This window comes from Trichogramma pretiosum, unplaced genomic scaffold (genome assembly GCF_000599845.2).
Source record: "Trichogramma pretiosum strain Unisexual culture from Peru unplaced genomic scaffold, Tpre_2.0 scaffold28, whole genome shotgun sequence".
In the NCBI taxonomy this organism is placed as follows: domain Eukaryota; kingdom Metazoa; phylum Arthropoda; class Insecta; order Hymenoptera; family Trichogrammatidae; genus Trichogramma; species Trichogramma pretiosum.
Window position 1 is genome coordinate 559331 of NW_019641710.1, and position 16157 is coordinate 575487.

Sequence of the window (16157 nt, forward strand, 5' to 3'; positions counted from 1 at the left end):
CAAAGCGTTACAGGGATATGGTAAAAAAATTTTTTTACAATAAATTTACAAATAAAAGTAACTTGATTTCGAAGCACGCGCAAAATTGGCAACAGTGAATTAACGAAGTGGCGTCTTTTCGACGCTCTTTCGGCGCTGAAGGCGTAACTTCCCGCGCAACTGTTTATTATGAAAACTGTTGATTGCATACAAAGCTGCTTGAATATTGACCAGTAACGGTGTTATCAAGAAAGTAGTGAATTGACATTAACGGAATTATCAAGGGCGTATCGTAAAAAAAATAATTTTAAACCATTAGTTTATAGTGCAATCGTAAAAATGCGTAAAAGTTCGGCATCGAGGCGTCGGTCCTCGTCAAATCCTGGTAGAATATCCTCTACCAAACCAAATCCTCCTGGTAATTCAGACACAATGATCCCGAAACCGAGAATTCGCAGCTTCTCAACCGACAGGTTGAGCGGAATGCGAAAATCGAATCTCAGGCCAACAACAGGTGAATGAAAATATAATGCGATATTGACTTGTAATTGAAACATCTTTACTAAATTACATTTATTCATTTAGGTGCTAAATTATCTATGGGAACATATTCAGCAGGTTCATCTGCTATATCTCCAATGCCAAATAATCGCTACACACATCTAATGGACAAGAATTCAAGACCTTCTCTTATGGATCAAGGTAGCAGAGGAAGACCATCGACGATTGACCAAAAAGGATATACTACGCCCAAAGCGAGCAGCTCAAGACCTCAAACAAATGATGGCAGAAATGTCAGAGCATCTTCTGCAGAAAGAGCGAGTCAGCTTGCTCCAAAAGGACCCAAAAAAGATCATCGTCCACTCAATGATAAGAATTATCAAAATGAAATGGTATTGAAAGTAGAAAGATATTTTCAGTCCATAGATCAAAGTACTATTATAACAAATAATATTAAGCCTCTTACATTAAAAACTTTTGTTGAAGCTACCAATTTACTAGTTAGGTTGTTAGATATAAAACAAGCTCTTACCATAAATAATTATATTGAAGAAATCCCTAAAATTGCCAAGAAACTTCATTATCCAGGATCAATGACTAAATCATGGCTAAAAACTGCTTACACTATGCATTCTTGGCCTCATGCAATTGGATGGCTCTCTTGGCTTGTTGAGCTTTGTGAAGTAAAAGATCTGGCTAGTGAACTATTCATTTTGGAAAGATTACCCATAGTTGGTGAGACAGAAGAAGAAAGAGAAAATCGAAGACATGTTTTTTCCTTAATGATACAATGTTACAAAGCATGGAATGAAGAGAACCCTCAAGATGAAGAAAGAATCATGACCCAATTTTTTGATGAAGAAGCAAATAGAAGAGGAATTAATCTTGAAAAATATGACGAAGCTCAAAGGGAACTTCAAGAAGTTCAAGAACAATTAAAAAAAGAGCAGGCCAAAACTGACATAATAAATGAGGAAGTAAATGAATTGAAGTCTATATTAAATAACATGAAAATAGATTATAAAAAACAACAAGAACATATGGTAGAACAACAGCGATATATAGAGAAAAATATTAAAGAAATTGATCAATTTGAAAAAGACTCAATGATGTTTGTGAAGGATATTGAAAATCTTGAAAAAACAAGAGATGAACTTAGAAGTCAGATAAAGCAACAACCTATGTCAGTTAGTGAGCGGGATGAAATTGTCAAAGCTTGCACTGAACAGCAGACTTATATCCAAAACTTTGAGGTTCATTTGGAAGAAATTAAAAAAGAATCTTATTCTATAGACATAAAACTTGTTTCATCAAACACAAATCTTGTTAAAGCTATTCTGGCATACAATCAAGCTTTATTTATGGAATTCAATGACTCCAACATTAATGTAGATAAATTTTTAATGCCCGAGAATGGAATTTGTGGATCCGATTTTATGGAGATATTAGAAAATAAAAAAGCTTTAATGAATGAATTTATGAGAGAGAGAACTATAGAATTGAATAAAAAAGTAAGACTTCTTGAATCTCATAACAAAGAAATAGAGGCATTACAGGCTAAAAGAGATGCACTTTCTGAAAAATTAGAAAAAAAGAAAGCAACTGACCAGATGAAAAAGCAAGAAATTAATGCTCAGGAAAATAAAAAGAAAGAAAGATTGAAAAAGTTGCAAAAAAATATAGCGGAATTAAACGAACAAATAAATTTACTTTCAGCTGAAACTGAAAAAGTAAATCAAGAAATAATTGATCTTACAGATAAAAAAGATGCTGTCTTGCGAAAATACAAGCACATGAATGAATCTGCTAAAACTTTCTTTAGTCAAGTGAATACTGTTTTAAATGAACATCGAGGAGAAGTAAAAAAATCACTTGAAAAATGCAGTGATTTTTGTGACAAAAAATAAAAAAATTACTTGCAAAATGCAGTGCTAAACAAAGTATTAAATTGCTTTCAAATTGCAGTATTTGTACAATATCTTTAATGAATATGAAAATATAATCGATGTAACCCCAATTGTATAGCATAACTTAGCTCTCACGAATTATTGATTAATTTTATAGATTTTTTTATTTATATTTATTTATTTTTTCTTACAATAAATGTACAAGTTAGAATATAATACAAATTCTTGGCTAAAATCCAATAAAGTATATTCATTTTACACAAGTTTAACAGTTTTCATTTATTTGTTCATATTTTAACAAATTCTCATTTTTTATATGTATAAACAATATTTTATTGTACAGTGTCTTCAATAAATTGATCAAATTTTGCAAAAAGCACATTATTTGAAAACATTAACTCAAGCTTAAAACCAATTCTGTACATTTATTCACCTGGAAATATTCAATATCTTACATTTTAATTGTTCATTGTGTGAAAAATAAGATTTTAATGCAGCAGTCTCATTAAATCGTCGAACTACATTTTAAAAACGTGATTTCATACATCAATATGTCAATAATTACATTTTTGCTACAAAAATTAGAAACCATGATCCCAGTAACTTTTTAAAGTAATATTTTGGCGGTAATATTTACAATAAATAAACTTAACATTTTCCGGGGTATATTTTCAAATTGAAAAAATTTGGTGTTACGAATTTTTTTTCTACTATTAATAAACATTGGATTGAAGCACTGCTTTTTGAAGAAGTTGTGAGAATGTAGCATTCACTTCTTGGCACAATTTTTTTGCCTCACGATCTCCGAAAGCTGCTTGCGCTGTACTGACTCTTCCAAGCTGCACTAATAAATCGATAGCTCCATCAACTAGCGGTGGAAATGCAAAACCTATTCGTGTTAGAGCTGGTAATATGGGCATGAAAAGGGAAATTCTATCTTGGGATGGCAGAGCCCCTAATAATGTACCCAAAGTATTTATAGCTAATCTGCAAACTGCTAAGGCTTTAGGTAGAGCATACTGCACAGCAAGGTGAGAAACTAAATCAACAGCAAACACTTGTTTATCTAATTCAGGTTGTGCCATTAACTCTGGAATCCAATCCAAGCAAATATGCATTGATGGAATGCCAGCAACAGTTACCGGTATAAGTTCGCGTGGGTAGCCCTGAAAAATAATTCATATAAATTGTAAAAAAAGGATTAAAATTTGAAAAAATTAAAAGAGAATATTTTATTACCTGGAAATGAACAAGTTTTGCTAGGGAAGGATCAGCAATGAATACTTGATGTAAATAAGAACAAACAACGCTTCTTATTTCTCTGAGAGCCCACATTTGTCCCGGAACCTCTCTATCCTCATCTGTTTCTAAACAAGATTCAAGTAAAATCTGAGCTGCAGCACTTTCTTGTCCCGCTATCAAGGCAGTTTTCAACTCTTCTCTTTCTACATCTTCTTTCATAGGTCCATTTCTTTCAATAAATGGCCTGTCTTGCATATGTCGTGTAAGCTGAGAACGTGATGCTTGCAAAGTTGCTTGCAGTATTCTAAAAACAATGACCACAAGATAAAAAGATGGATATTTAATAGAAATAAAAAATACACTATAGTATATTTTGCACCTAGGGAGTGAAAAACTGGAAAGCCTCAGACGATCTCAGAGACTTTCTAGTAAAATGTTACTTTAGGTTGAGGTGGCCCCACCAGAAAAAGAGATTTTCTCCTATTTTTGCCCACAAACGAAAAAATTGGTTAAATGAACTGAACATGTTTAACAAAATATATTATTTAAATAGTGGTATTCAATTTTTATTTTATGTAAAAAATAAATTCTAAGTTGAGCAAAAATAGGACAGACCCCTTAAAATAAATATATTTGTTGAACCAACCTAAGTATCACAGTTAGTACAGGAGCGCAACGAAATACTCTCATATCACATCGTAAAACTTGCAGTGGATCTAGGACAATAGTTTCTTGGGTTAAAAACACAGTTGTCACTGCTGAGTCTTCTATAAACAATGAGTTTATAGATAGCACCCACAATGCTCGTGGTAATACTGTGTTCAATCTCAACCACACTTGTTGATAAAGCTCTGAAAAAACAAAAAATATAATTATTAAAATGAGCAATGGAGATATTATTTAAATAAAATTTTTGCAAACCTTGTATGTACCGGGGCACTTTTTTATCCAAAACTCGTTTAAAAAATTGTACAATAGTTTTGGCATGAGGCCATATATCTACCGGTTTCATAGAAATGAGTTTTCTAAGCATCATTCCTGTTTTTGATGAGCATGTATGTATGTAATCAAAAGCTTCTGTAATAGTTGCATCGTTAATAATGATTCTATCATTATTTTTTAGGCTGAGATCAACGTGTATAGCTTCATCATCAAGCCAATCATCGACAAGAGAGAGATGAGGAAAATGTGTTGCTAGTAGCCTAAGTAAGGGAGAAAAAAGACCGGCATAATTTATTTGTTCTCTTTGCACTTGCTGCAAAAGATATTTAATTGGCAGCTCAGAGAGAAATTCCGTTGAATAAGCTTTCACTTTCCGATGTTGATTAATAAAAATGTTCATATTTGCCAACCGAACATCCTCGTAAAGTAACAGGTAGTATAACAGCAATAGTTGTGATGTTAGTGAAGGTTTAGTTTTACTATCAAGTATAATTGAATCGCTATTTTCGTTATTTAGTTCAGATAAACGTTTTGTCTTCTTCATGTCGAAATCAAGACCAAAGTCGCTATTCTGAAAAACTCGTTTAATTTCCTCTTCAGTTATAGGTTTATTTGTTTGTTCATGACCTTTATTTGTGGTCACAAGAATCGAGTTCACATAAACTTCCACAAGCGCAGGTAGCACTGGATGTAACGGAGGTGCACTATCACACAGTTGTTTATAAATCCAATTTTTTATTGGTACTTTATGTTTAGTGAATGCTCTAGATTTCAATAGTTGATGAATACAATGAACTGGTAAGAAACCAGTGATGTTAGCATTTAAATTGGCTGTCACTGGAACCTTAACAGCATGTGATGTAACAACTTGTTCTGTGAATATCTCATTAGTAAAAATTTGTTTTATCAATGAGAGATTATTGGTCCGAATAGGTATTTTCATTCCAAGAGTAGCACAGACCAAATCTGTAATTGCCGGTATTTGATTACTATGAAAATGAATAGCCATCAACAGCAACATTTCTCCAAAACTAGCTGAAACACCACTTGCATTTTCAAAATAAGCTTCTTCTCGAACCAACCATTGAACCCATTCAACACAAGGCTTTTCTAAATTATGATGACCAATAAGAGATGGGCATGCTATTAGCATGCACAATCCTACAGATACAAATCGTACACCAGCTGGAGTAGGTGGTGGATGAGAGATTAAAAGTTTAACAATCATAACAACTTCTTCATCTTGGAACTTGATAGTACCAATTCCTCGTAAAGCGCAATAAAGACGAAGTAAAGCACTGGCTTTTACTACACAGGATTCTGCTAATTTACCATCTGTGTTTTGTGCCATTATTGCTTGGAGTCTACGAAGTAATTCATCACGGAGTGCTTGCAATGCTAAACGTGCTTCAAATTGTTTTTTTTGCCCATTTCTTATAAACATAGCAATCCATGAACGAACCTGCAAGAATGCTTTATTGTAATGTCTAGAAAAACTATATTAAGGTATTTATTTTGAATAAATTTATATGTACCTGTTGATCTGTACCCAATAAAAGTCCAGAAACAAAAGCAACAATATCACTTTCTAAGGCTGAATTAGGAATATTTTGATTTTCTAAACTCAAAGTTATAGCTAAAGCAGGCATTCTGCACAGTTCTATACATTTTGCTCTGACTACCAATGCTTGGCTTGGATTCATTTGACACAACATGGTCAATGCTTGAATTCTTGTAGAACTCAATGCAGATTCTTCTTGACGTTCACCTTTAGCTATTAAAAATGTACAAACTTCCATAAATGTATCAGGATTGTTTGCTACTATCCAACAAATCATTTCTGGTCCATACTTAATGTGAAGTAAAGTTTCACAAGTATCTGGAATTGAAATTTGATTTGGTAACTCTGCTAAAGCTAGACATATAATGTGACAAATTTCTTCTATATACACAGCACTTTCAAATAAATCTGATTGTTTGATTTGATAGTCTGGATTATCTGTCAACTCTTGCAGTTGCGCGCCTATGTATATAATTTCAGTGAGTACAAGACGAATACGTCTGTTAGCATCACTACGTTCAAACTCCATCAGCACAGTTGATGCTGGCGTCGGTGGAACAAGGATGCTGTCAGAATGAGCAGTATCTTTTTTTGCCCTAAAATAAAAGTGTTATTAGCTTCTTTATGAGCTAAGCGATGAACTAAAATTGTAATTTAGCTGACTTTACATAAATCAACTAACATGATTGCTTCTAAAAGCTTTTCAAAATGTTCAAAAGATCAGAAAAATGGTAAGAAAACAAGAAAAATGTTCAATTGAAAACAATTAATGATAGAGGATTCTCTATACTTGAAATTTTTCTGAAAATTCATAATTTTCTCAGTTAAAGTAGTTGTAAAACTACATAACATCGTTCATTATTCAGCATTCATGTTGCAAATTTGAAGTATGCGATCAAGCAGTAACTGCAACAAGTGGAATTGGCTCGTACCTAAGCTCTTTCTCTTTTTTGACGTCGTCGTTCAGTTGATGAAAATCAATAGAAAGAAGGGCGACCATGGCGTTGACGCTTTCGATTCCGGAGAGTATGGTGAGTATCTCCTGGCGGGCCTCCATGCAGTCAGCCGTGGTCTCGATGGGCGCGATCAAGCTGATCCTAACCAAGCAGGGCAATATCGGCCGGAGCTCGCGCTCCGAGAGCTGGGCCAGCTCACCGGTGTCGACGCTCTGGATGGCCTGGAAGACTCGCGCGGTGACGCGGGGTCCAGCGGATTGTTGTTGCATCTTGTGCTCTCGATAGACCGACGGAGACGGCAAAACAACACCGAGTCGACTCACACGACAACGAGGCGATGCAACGCAACAAGACGAGACATCAACACGTTTGGTCGCATCGAGCAGCTTACGCGGTACTGCTTGTGTTTGCAATTTGAGCAGCGCACGAGGAGTAGCCGCGTTAGCAGGCGCTGACACGGGGCCGGCTTACTGCGCGTCGCCATCTTTTTCAAATTCGCTCGCATGTGTATTGTGTGTGTATACCTATATGCGCGCGAGTCGAAGATCCAAAGTATAACGGCCCGTAGTAGGCCGCCTTTCGTACAGATTTCGAGCAAAACAACCATCGGTGCAGGGGCACCTACGGCGCAAGTTTTGGCCTCTCGGCGGATGAACTGAACGCGGATTCGTCACGAGTTTCGACTGAATGAAAACTGAATGAAAATAAGAAAAAGATGGATAACTTTACCGAACGTTCATTTCGAGGCTGTGCTTAGTCCTGAAATTTAATTTGCCCAAAGAATCAGTTGGTTGTTTTTCATGCTTGTTTGGGAAAAACTCAAAAATAAAATGCAGGATAATCCGCTGCACATAAACAAGCGTTGAAATAAATTTGTTGACAGTGTTGGGTATTAAACGGAATGAAATTTGAATAATAAATTATAAATTGTATTTTACGAAAAAACTGTACGATTATAAATTTATAATATCCTTGATTACTCGAAATAAAACGTTTAAACATTTTTTTAAATTTCACAAAAACTGAAATAAATGCCATCTTTCTTTGATTATATTTTAATTATCAAACTTGAGAATTATTTTTTTCAATTAAAAGCTGTAAAAAATCTTCATGCATCAATGTAATATAAACTAATATGATTGCTTTAAAAGTATTTCTCAGAAAAAAATGAATAAAATTAATTTTTCTAAATTACATATCTTTTTTTTTTTATAACTCTCTTAACCCGATTTCAATTTAATGTTGTATCTTCTGTGTAAGAAAATGAAAACTTTGAATACAGCTATGTAAAAGAATAAAAGAAACGTTTGTTTTCGTGCTTATACAGATTATCCGAAAGACAAAATAAAATTTGTGAAGACGCTCTTTTTCTCAACATTAAAATTTATTGCTTTAGGATCAAGCTTGTTATACATATATAACGGCAGACACTTGTTATATGATAATATGTATCTTTCATTTTTTCCATATGTGGACGACATATTGTAACGTTTTTTTATTTCTTATAAATATAATTCATGTGTATAAGTTTATATTTAAGTAAGAATCAGAGTTTTTGAGGCAGAAGCGTAATATTTCATGGAGTACAGTACATGAAGTACATTATCTTATATAGCAGGTGTATAGTTACAATCATTGAATGACTTATAAGAAATCACAATGAAATTATTATTGTAATTTTTTAGTCAAGTAAATGTATATTTGTCACATTGACGCACACGCGCATATGTACATACACGTGACTGGATTTTTTTTTTGCGAAAAATCATAAAAACATGTATTTTTATTAGACTCAGTATTACAACAGAGAATTGGCTTATCTCTCGATGCACAAAAAATTTATAATAAAGTGACATTTGTTATCATAAATTTCTGTACTTTTAACAGTTAAATCAGTCAATTGGTTAATTCAAAGACTTTTTCATCTGCAATTTAATTGCAAAAGTTTTCACTGCAGAATCTTCATGAAATTCACCTTTGGGCTGAGGCGATTGTCCATAAAACATATTTGAATAATGTGAATACTTCATAATTCCTTAGAAGAGTAAAAAGGTTAGCATACATGATTAATCACACATCATATATAATAAATGAAAATCGTAATAACTGTCAATTGACTTATCTTTGAAATTATATCAAATTTATTTGAAAATTTGAAAGTTCAAAGATACTAAGCAATATGAGAATGGGATTCAGAAACTTTAATACGCAATTTTTACTGTGCTAATAATAATATTTTTTATGCTATGCTAATTTATTGCGACAACTCTATATAAAAATATATTTCGAGCATTTGCGTCGTATTCTTTAGAAAAATACTGCGATTTTTCATACTCTTTAAGTACAACACTAATTCACTATGTGCAATCGAAAGGGTTATACATTTATTGAGAACGGCCATTTTTTAGTTTTAAAAAATTGGAATTGTTACCATATCCATAGGCGCTGATCGATTGCATATAAGGAATTTAATTAATGGTATTATGAAGGGGAGAAAATTGTCAGTATCGAGCAATAAGCGTTTTCACGGAAACGATAGAAAAGTTAAAACACTCTTAGAACATTAATTTTTAAGCTCCTGTGAACACAGATAAAAGCAGAATTAATCTATTTTATCGATGATGATGAAGCTCACATGTTTCCAAGTACACTATTTCTTTCATTCAAGTTTTAAATATAATTTTTAAAATAATTCAAACTTTTTGAAGGCTGGAGATACAATAACATAGAAAACTAAAAACCCTGATCATACCTTTTCTTACATACGTAATCTGGCATCAAAACGAGGATAATATTTTTTAAGTATGACAGAATTTATTTCTGTTTGTCATATGATTGATATGTCCATTATTTTCCGAACAAATTGCAAAATACAATTTTTTTAAATTCAATAAAATTTCATTTCGCTCTCTGACTTGCATCAAATATTCCATAATTGCCTGATCGCAACAACCATTTAGACAATAATAGGAAGAATTTTCCTCGCGAAAATAGTAACATCTTTGCAATATCTAGCTTATATCAACATTCAAGCAAATAACAACAAACATTCGTATAATTTTTCAACAACTGTCAATTTCAATATCAAATTTCAATACTTCAATACAAAACACGATGTACCTAGGGTACTCAAATAATCATGCCTTTTTACAAGTAGCCCTTTACTTTTCTCAATAAAATAGAATATATCATTTTAATAATATTGTCGTTTCTATGATTTGTTTTTGTAAGTTACATTCGTGTAAAAATGTACGCCAATTGATCATCGGGTTTGATGACTTCGTCGCGTTTACGATTTCGTTGCTTGTAATTGTGCATATTATAATAGAGACACCATTTGTCCATTGATAACATATATTCCTTTAAGATAAATTAAATAAACTGCCATATTGCAGTTGATCAATTCAACTTTTGCTCAATCTTGCATGCAATAAAATGTTTACATTTGTTTCGATCGATAATGGAAATCTAATGATTTATTTCAACGTATTTGGGTTAGTCAAATATTTCAGTTGAATTATTCACATTTTTTCGGCACAGTGTAAGTTTAAATCACGAAATTGTCAGATATAAGCAAATATCACAATTGAATTTTTTTCACTGATCAACAAATATTTTCATAAAATTCACTCTCGGTTATTGAAATTAGAATTATTTTCAAACATTGATGTAACTTGTTCACATATTTATAGACAATAACAAGAATCGTTGATGTTATTTATTTATATGTTTTTTTCCGAAATGGGTTGGACGACCCACTGTGTAAAAATATTGGAAAATGTTCAAATTTCAAAATGAATATTTATCTTATTAATTAATCGAAAAAATTATTAAATGCATTCAAATGAATCTTCTTTCGCTAACAATAAAAATATTCGATTTGACCTTGTAAAGCAATACTGAAACTGTAAAGTAACTCTTTAGTGACTCACTTCAAAAAAGCCTTCATTTGCTTCGTCTGATTTTTCATACTGTACTGAGCATTTTCAGCTTTAGAGATGAGCGAGTCGAGTTTGTCAATGTGCGAGCCTAATTTCGTATTAAGTTCGGCTTTTTTAGTCGTATCGATTCGTTGTTCATTTTCTTGTCCAACCACATCCGTGCCAGCACTGTTCTCTGGCACTTGATTTTCTTCCGTTGGAGAACCTTCAAATTGAGGTTCTGATGAGGAACCAGCTTGATGTTCCGGAGTTCCTGTCTGAGAGCTGACTCGTGCTTTTAAAAGTGTACCCAAACTACCGCAAACATTCTGAAAAAATTTAGAATAATTTTATGTGAATATCAAGTAATTATTATTATCCTGATTAAAAAAATATGACGGTATTGAAAAATTAATTTTTTACTAATTAAAATTGTCTACTTATTAGAATGGTTTACATTCACTCGATAATCCCTGACCGCTTGATTTAAAATCTCAGTAGTAATGGCATTCAATAAATATACAGTGGGGTTTAAATTCTTATTGTAAAGCGATAAAACTGCTCACCTTGAACTTGTTGATTTTTTTCTGCGTCACGCTCAAGATTGCATTCAATTCATCTAAACCACCACCTATGCGCTTTGACGATTCTTCACTGGCGTCTAGTTCCTAAAAAAATAATCATCAGGGCAATGAAACACTTGGTTTTACTTTTATTTATAACAATCATTGATCGCCAATGCAAATTTTCTTTCCAACCAATTTGATAGATTTAAAATCTGTTAAAATCGACAGTTTTATTTTGTCATGGTGAATCTAAGCTGGAAATTGAAAAAAATAAGGAGATTACCTGAGCAGCTGCGATGTCCTGATCATCGTTCTCTTGAGCCTGCAGCATGCTAGCTCTTTCCTCGCTGGCCAACCACTCGGCCTCGCTCGGAGTAGGTAATCCTAAGAGTTCAGCTCTTTGGCAGGCATGAGAGTAACCCTGGGAGTCACGTCTCGTCAATTCGCCTGCCATGTTCACTCGCACCTGCGGATACGTTTATCAAGATTCGATTAATCGTTCTCGAGGCTTTTGATCGTTCGCGACAATTATCAGTACCGCTGGTCAATGCAGTCTTGGGGGTCCGCACGAGTATTCCTCACGCCCGTCAAACTACAACAGTTGTTTTGATACGATCAATCGTATACTACTGCTGCAGCGAGGCTGTGCTATATCGGGGTGAGTTTGCGCCAGTGCAGGGCGGGGGTAGGGGATCGCTCGTGCACACACTCGAACGCAGTAGTAGGAATCCATATTGGGCCGACGTTGTGCGCAGGCTCGAGCGTTTTCGTATAATAAAATGTGTGCACTTGTAGTCGCGCGCACATCGATATACGCCTGAACTGAAAAGCCCGTGACAAAGAACAGAAGGGGGCTGTTGGATGTAGGCGCTGATCGTGCTTGAGTTTTTCTTCGATCCTCTTATCTTAATCGGTCTCGGCTCGACGCATCAAGTAAATGTTTAACACCAGACTGCGGCTATTGAGATGCTCATGGCGTTGCATTTACAACAAGCAAGCTCTATGAATTCAGACCATTTAAATACTTTAGGAAACAACAAATAATCCGTTCAAGAAAAAAGTACACGTTTTAATTACTACACACCTTTTTCATCGTTGCACTGTATGCATTTAGACGATTCGATTGCCAATAAAGTAGATGAAATTCTAATGAGTGTGGCTAAGTGTGGGTTCAAGATGAACAATCATACAACTCTTAATTTACAAAGTCACTGTAAACTGTAATTATGATATAATCACTATCAAAACGATTTGATTCTAAAATAAACGAATAAACACCATAATGTGAACATTATTTTATGCGTTTACTACCGGATAGTAAACTTGAACTTGAAAATAAAATTGTTATGAAAAACATAATAAAACAGAACAAAACAAATTATTTTTATAAGTGATTTATTTTTTACTCAAACTGCACTAAAATTCATGAAAACACAATCACGCATTTATTGCAGGGTAAAAATGAACAAAAAATATTTCATTCTATACTAATTTAAACATTTTCGTTAAAAATTAATCTTTCAAAATTGATTTCTTGCGTTAATTGTTCAAAAAATGTATGAAAACTCAATCATAATTAAAACCAGCTCCAAAAATTAGACGGTGAGCATCTTTATGTATAAGTTTGCAAGTGGCAAAGTAAAAAAATTTTATAAGAAAGTACAGTGAAATCTCTGTATACGTTAATAAATTTTATGTAATGTATTTTACGAAATGGTTCTGATATTACAACTAAGATATTCTATAATAAATTATGATTAGTCAAATAATTTTTTTTACGTCAAAGTAAAGTACAAAAATTGTCACAGCCTGGTTTGTAGTACATAAAAATTTGATCATCAACTCGAATTATACGTCCGTTCCAAAAATATCGCCAGACTTGCTCCTCCGTAAAGACATTATGATGTATATTGACCGTATTACAAACAACTTGGGTAACATTGGTCGTTCGGATAAATCGAGGCGTATACAATAAGATTGACGCACTCGCCATTACTTATTTTTCTCGCCGACGAGTGTGCGTGATTTATTTGCACATTGTTATTGAACTTATACGGCTACGCTAATTTTTCGAGCAATCGCATGATAGCGCGTGACTTTTTCCCCGCTATCTTAATTGATCTAATTGTCCAGAGAATGCGACGTGAGCCGGTAAAAATTATTTTCAAAATGATAAGAAAACACGTTGCTGCATTGATTTTTTCTGACTTGCAGGAACTTCACGTCTTAACAATCTTACATTACTACCCATATGCAAATAGATTTTTTTTTACTTTTTTTAAAAAATAAATAATCCAAACATGGTTCACGAGGTTATAAATTATTTGAACAATAATTCAAATATCAAAAACTTATCATTTATGGGAAAAAAATCATATGGGATGGAAAACTGGTAGCGTATTTAGATATCTCAATTTCTTCATGAGCCCTTGGATCTCATCTAACTCAATAACTCAAACATTTTATAGTCCTCGTCGACAATCATTCATGGTCATAGGCCAAGCGACAGTCGTAAAGTCTTCTAGCCGCAAAATTCGATAGCGTCATAGTCGTATACAATGACGTTTCCAGAGTATCAAAATGAATTTTTGACGTTTATTTAAATTTTGCCCTTTGCCTACCTCGTCGCGTACGTCAGAATATAAGTAGTTTGTGTTCGCGCGAACGTCATCGAGAATCGTGTCGAGTCACGCCGAAGATGTAGGATACAGAAGGCGCGCGCGTATATTTATATACGAAAAACCGGCTCCGTGCGGTTGTGGATTGCGTTTATCTTTGCTCGCAAGACAAAAGCCGAAGGATCCGGGCATTTTAGTCCATTATGTCCGAGCAGAAACATCTCCGGGTGCCTCTTCTTTTGGGCTAATGCGTATGTGTACCCATACACAAGAGGTTTAAGATGCAGCACAGCTAAAAGACACGTTAACAGTCACATATTCGCCGTGAACCGTTGTTTATCATAATTATTTTTATCAACCTCGCATTCTTCGAATCGCATCGTGCACTTTTCGATATTTTTCCCACGTTAAAAGCGGATGAGCTGCTGGATCGAAAGTCGTTCCTTCGATCTAGCCACTATACAAAGTTTAGCTTTGTAAACATTTTTAGCGCATATTTTCTAATACTGCACTTGTTGCGTAAGTGTTTAGAATTAAATTTGATGACTGCATGTTTTCAGCGAAACGAAAAAAACCCGCGGCTCATTAGTGATTGTTTATATTTATAATTTGACTCATTCGTACAATTACGAGAGAATATTCATGGACACATCTTTTATTGAAGGCCTAAAAATGATATATCATTTCGTTTAGGCTTCGTGTATCAGATTTCGGCGTAACGTCGCAAGCGTTTGAGGCCCCATGCATCTCACTCTGACGTTCGTTTTTGAGCAATCAAAGCCTCCTATCTTTACGTGACTCGATAATCCGTTCGAACGAAATAAAAAAGTGACGATGTTTAGTCACGCAAAAAGCTCCGTAAATAAGATATACAATGTACCTACACACGAGCGCATAACCGAGCACGAAAGTGTGACGGATCAATTTTTTTTCTTTTTCGTCACGTGTTCAAATGGAGTCAATAGTGCTTTTAGGTGCTATATACACGCGTTGAAAGAACGTCGAGCGTGTGGGTGGTGGTCGCGTGACCGGATTGTGGGAATATGCCCGCGACTCAGCAGTAATCGCCTCGAAAGGAATTTCACGGAAAACGTTAACGCGAGCTTTTTTTCTTTTCGTCGCGCTGCAAAGCGTCGGCCCGATGCAGCGCCTTTCGACCTTATAATGCGAAAGATATCACGTGCGCCCACGATCGTCGCTGCAGAATTTGGCTCGGCTTTCGAGGAAGAATCACGTGCCCGGGACGATTAATTGAATAAGTAGCCCAGGCCAGGATGTCTCTCGTTTATGCGATTTCTCGAGTCTCTCGGGCGAGCGACGCACAAGCCTGCAATATATGGACTTGTAACAAAGCTCGAGCGCGATCGGGTTCGTGTAATCTGATTTACTCGGTACCGTGCAAGTATATATATTTATAGTTATTCGATAATTGGCCATCCGTAAGCAAGTGTACGAGCAGTTTGACTCGGGCTCGGCGTATAATATTGATTTTCAATCAAGTCCCTCGTGCAGCGTCCCGCAGTATAGGCGACCTGCCGACGACTCTCCAGCCCCGAAAGAGATGTGTAACCAATATAGCCCACGGTAAGGACGCTGCCACGAGGTTCATTGTACTCGCGCGCAATTCTTATCGTACGTGTGCATGTGTTTTTGAGCGCGTCGAGTATAGCGGAGAGTACGTGTATAGAGGGATCATTGGCCCCCGACGCGTATTATATACGTGCATTACATTGTGTATACATATATGTTGAAAATATTTCGCTTTTTATAACAGAGAGACGAACGTGGAGACGCAGCGTCACTCGAGCCTCCGTGTCATTTTGTTTCTCTCTCGCTCTTCTTATTATAAAACGGCGATAGTCCTCGGAAGCTACCAACGGTACGAGCGCACGTGACTAATCGCACGCTTAAAATGTCCTGCTGTGTGCAGTTTGACTTTTCTTCAACTTTGAGCAGTGTATATAA

General features: G+C 34.9%; 3 protein-coding genes across 3 annotated transcripts; 1 reads left to right on the forward strand and 2 right to left on the reverse strand.

The window, feature by feature from the left end:
• The first annotated feature begins 160 nt into the window (after window positions 1-160).
• On the forward strand, window positions 161-2525 carry LOC106659161 (kinetochore protein ndc80). The gene is made up of 2 exons (XM_014381558.2): window positions 161-493; window positions 565-2525. Exons 1-2 carry the CDS (start codon window positions 319-321, stop codon window positions 2385-2387), a joined length of 1998 nt encoding a protein of 665 aa, XP_014237044.1. The 5' UTR covers window positions 161-318; the 3' UTR covers window positions 2388-2525.
• A 246-nt stretch (window positions 2526-2771) lies between these two features.
• LOC106659160 (integrator complex subunit 2) lies at window positions 2772-7518 on the reverse strand. The gene is made up of 6 exons (XM_014381557.2): window positions 7065-7518; window positions 6107-6728; window positions 4551-6033; window positions 4276-4480; window positions 3627-3933; window positions 2772-3553 (listed from the first exon to the last, which is right to left on the reverse strand). The coding sequence occupies exons 1-6, from the start codon at window positions 7355-7357 to the stop codon at window positions 3101-3103; spliced, it is 3363 nt and encodes a 1120-aa protein (XP_014237043.1). The 5' UTR covers window positions 7358-7518; the 3' UTR covers window positions 2772-3100.
• Window positions 7519-8459: 941 nt separating this feature from the next.
• Window positions 8460-12194, reverse strand: LOC106658736. Its single transcript, XM_014380827.2, has 4 exons — window positions 12113-12194; window positions 11858-12040; window positions 11575-11676; window positions 8460-11337 (listed from the first exon to the last, which is right to left on the reverse strand). The coding sequence occupies exons 2-4, from the start codon at window positions 12026-12028 to the stop codon at window positions 11017-11019; spliced, it is 594 nt and encodes a 197-aa protein (XP_014236313.1). The 5' UTR covers window positions 12029-12040; window positions 12113-12194; the 3' UTR covers window positions 8460-11016.
• Between the last annotated feature and the right edge of the window lie 3963 nt (window positions 12195-16157).

Coding starts and splice junctions, on each gene's coding strand:
- LOC106659160 (XM_014381557.2), bottom strand. CDS start 7,357: ATGCAACAACAATCCGCTGGACCCCGCGTCACCGCGCGAGTCTTCCAG. Junction 6,034..6,106: donor TATTGGGTACAGATCAACAG/GTACATATAAAT, acceptor GCATTCTTGCAG/GTTCGTTCATGGATTGCTAT. Junction 3,934..4,275: donor GTACTAACTGTGATACTTAG/GTTGGTTCAACA, acceptor CATTGTTTTTAG/AATACTGCAAGCAACTTTGC.
- LOC106659161 (XM_014381558.2), top strand. CDS start 319: ATGCGTAAAAGTTCGGCATCGAGGCGTCGGTCCTCGTCAAATCCTGGT. Junction 494..564: donor GAATCTCAGGCCAACAACAG/GTGAATGAAAAT, acceptor TTATTCATTTAG/GTGCTAAATTATCTATGGGA.
- LOC106658736 (XM_014380827.2), bottom strand. CDS start 12,028: ATGGCAGGCGAATTGACGAGACGTGACTCCCAGGGTTACTCTCATGCC. Junction 11,677..11,857: donor AGGACATCGCAGCTGCTCAG/GTAATCTCCTTA, acceptor TTATTTTTTTAG/GAACTAGACGCCAGTGAAGA. Junction 11,338..11,574: donor AAAAAATCAACAAGTTCAAG/GTGAGCAGTTTT, acceptor AAATTTTTTCAG/AATGTTTGCGGTAGTTTGGG.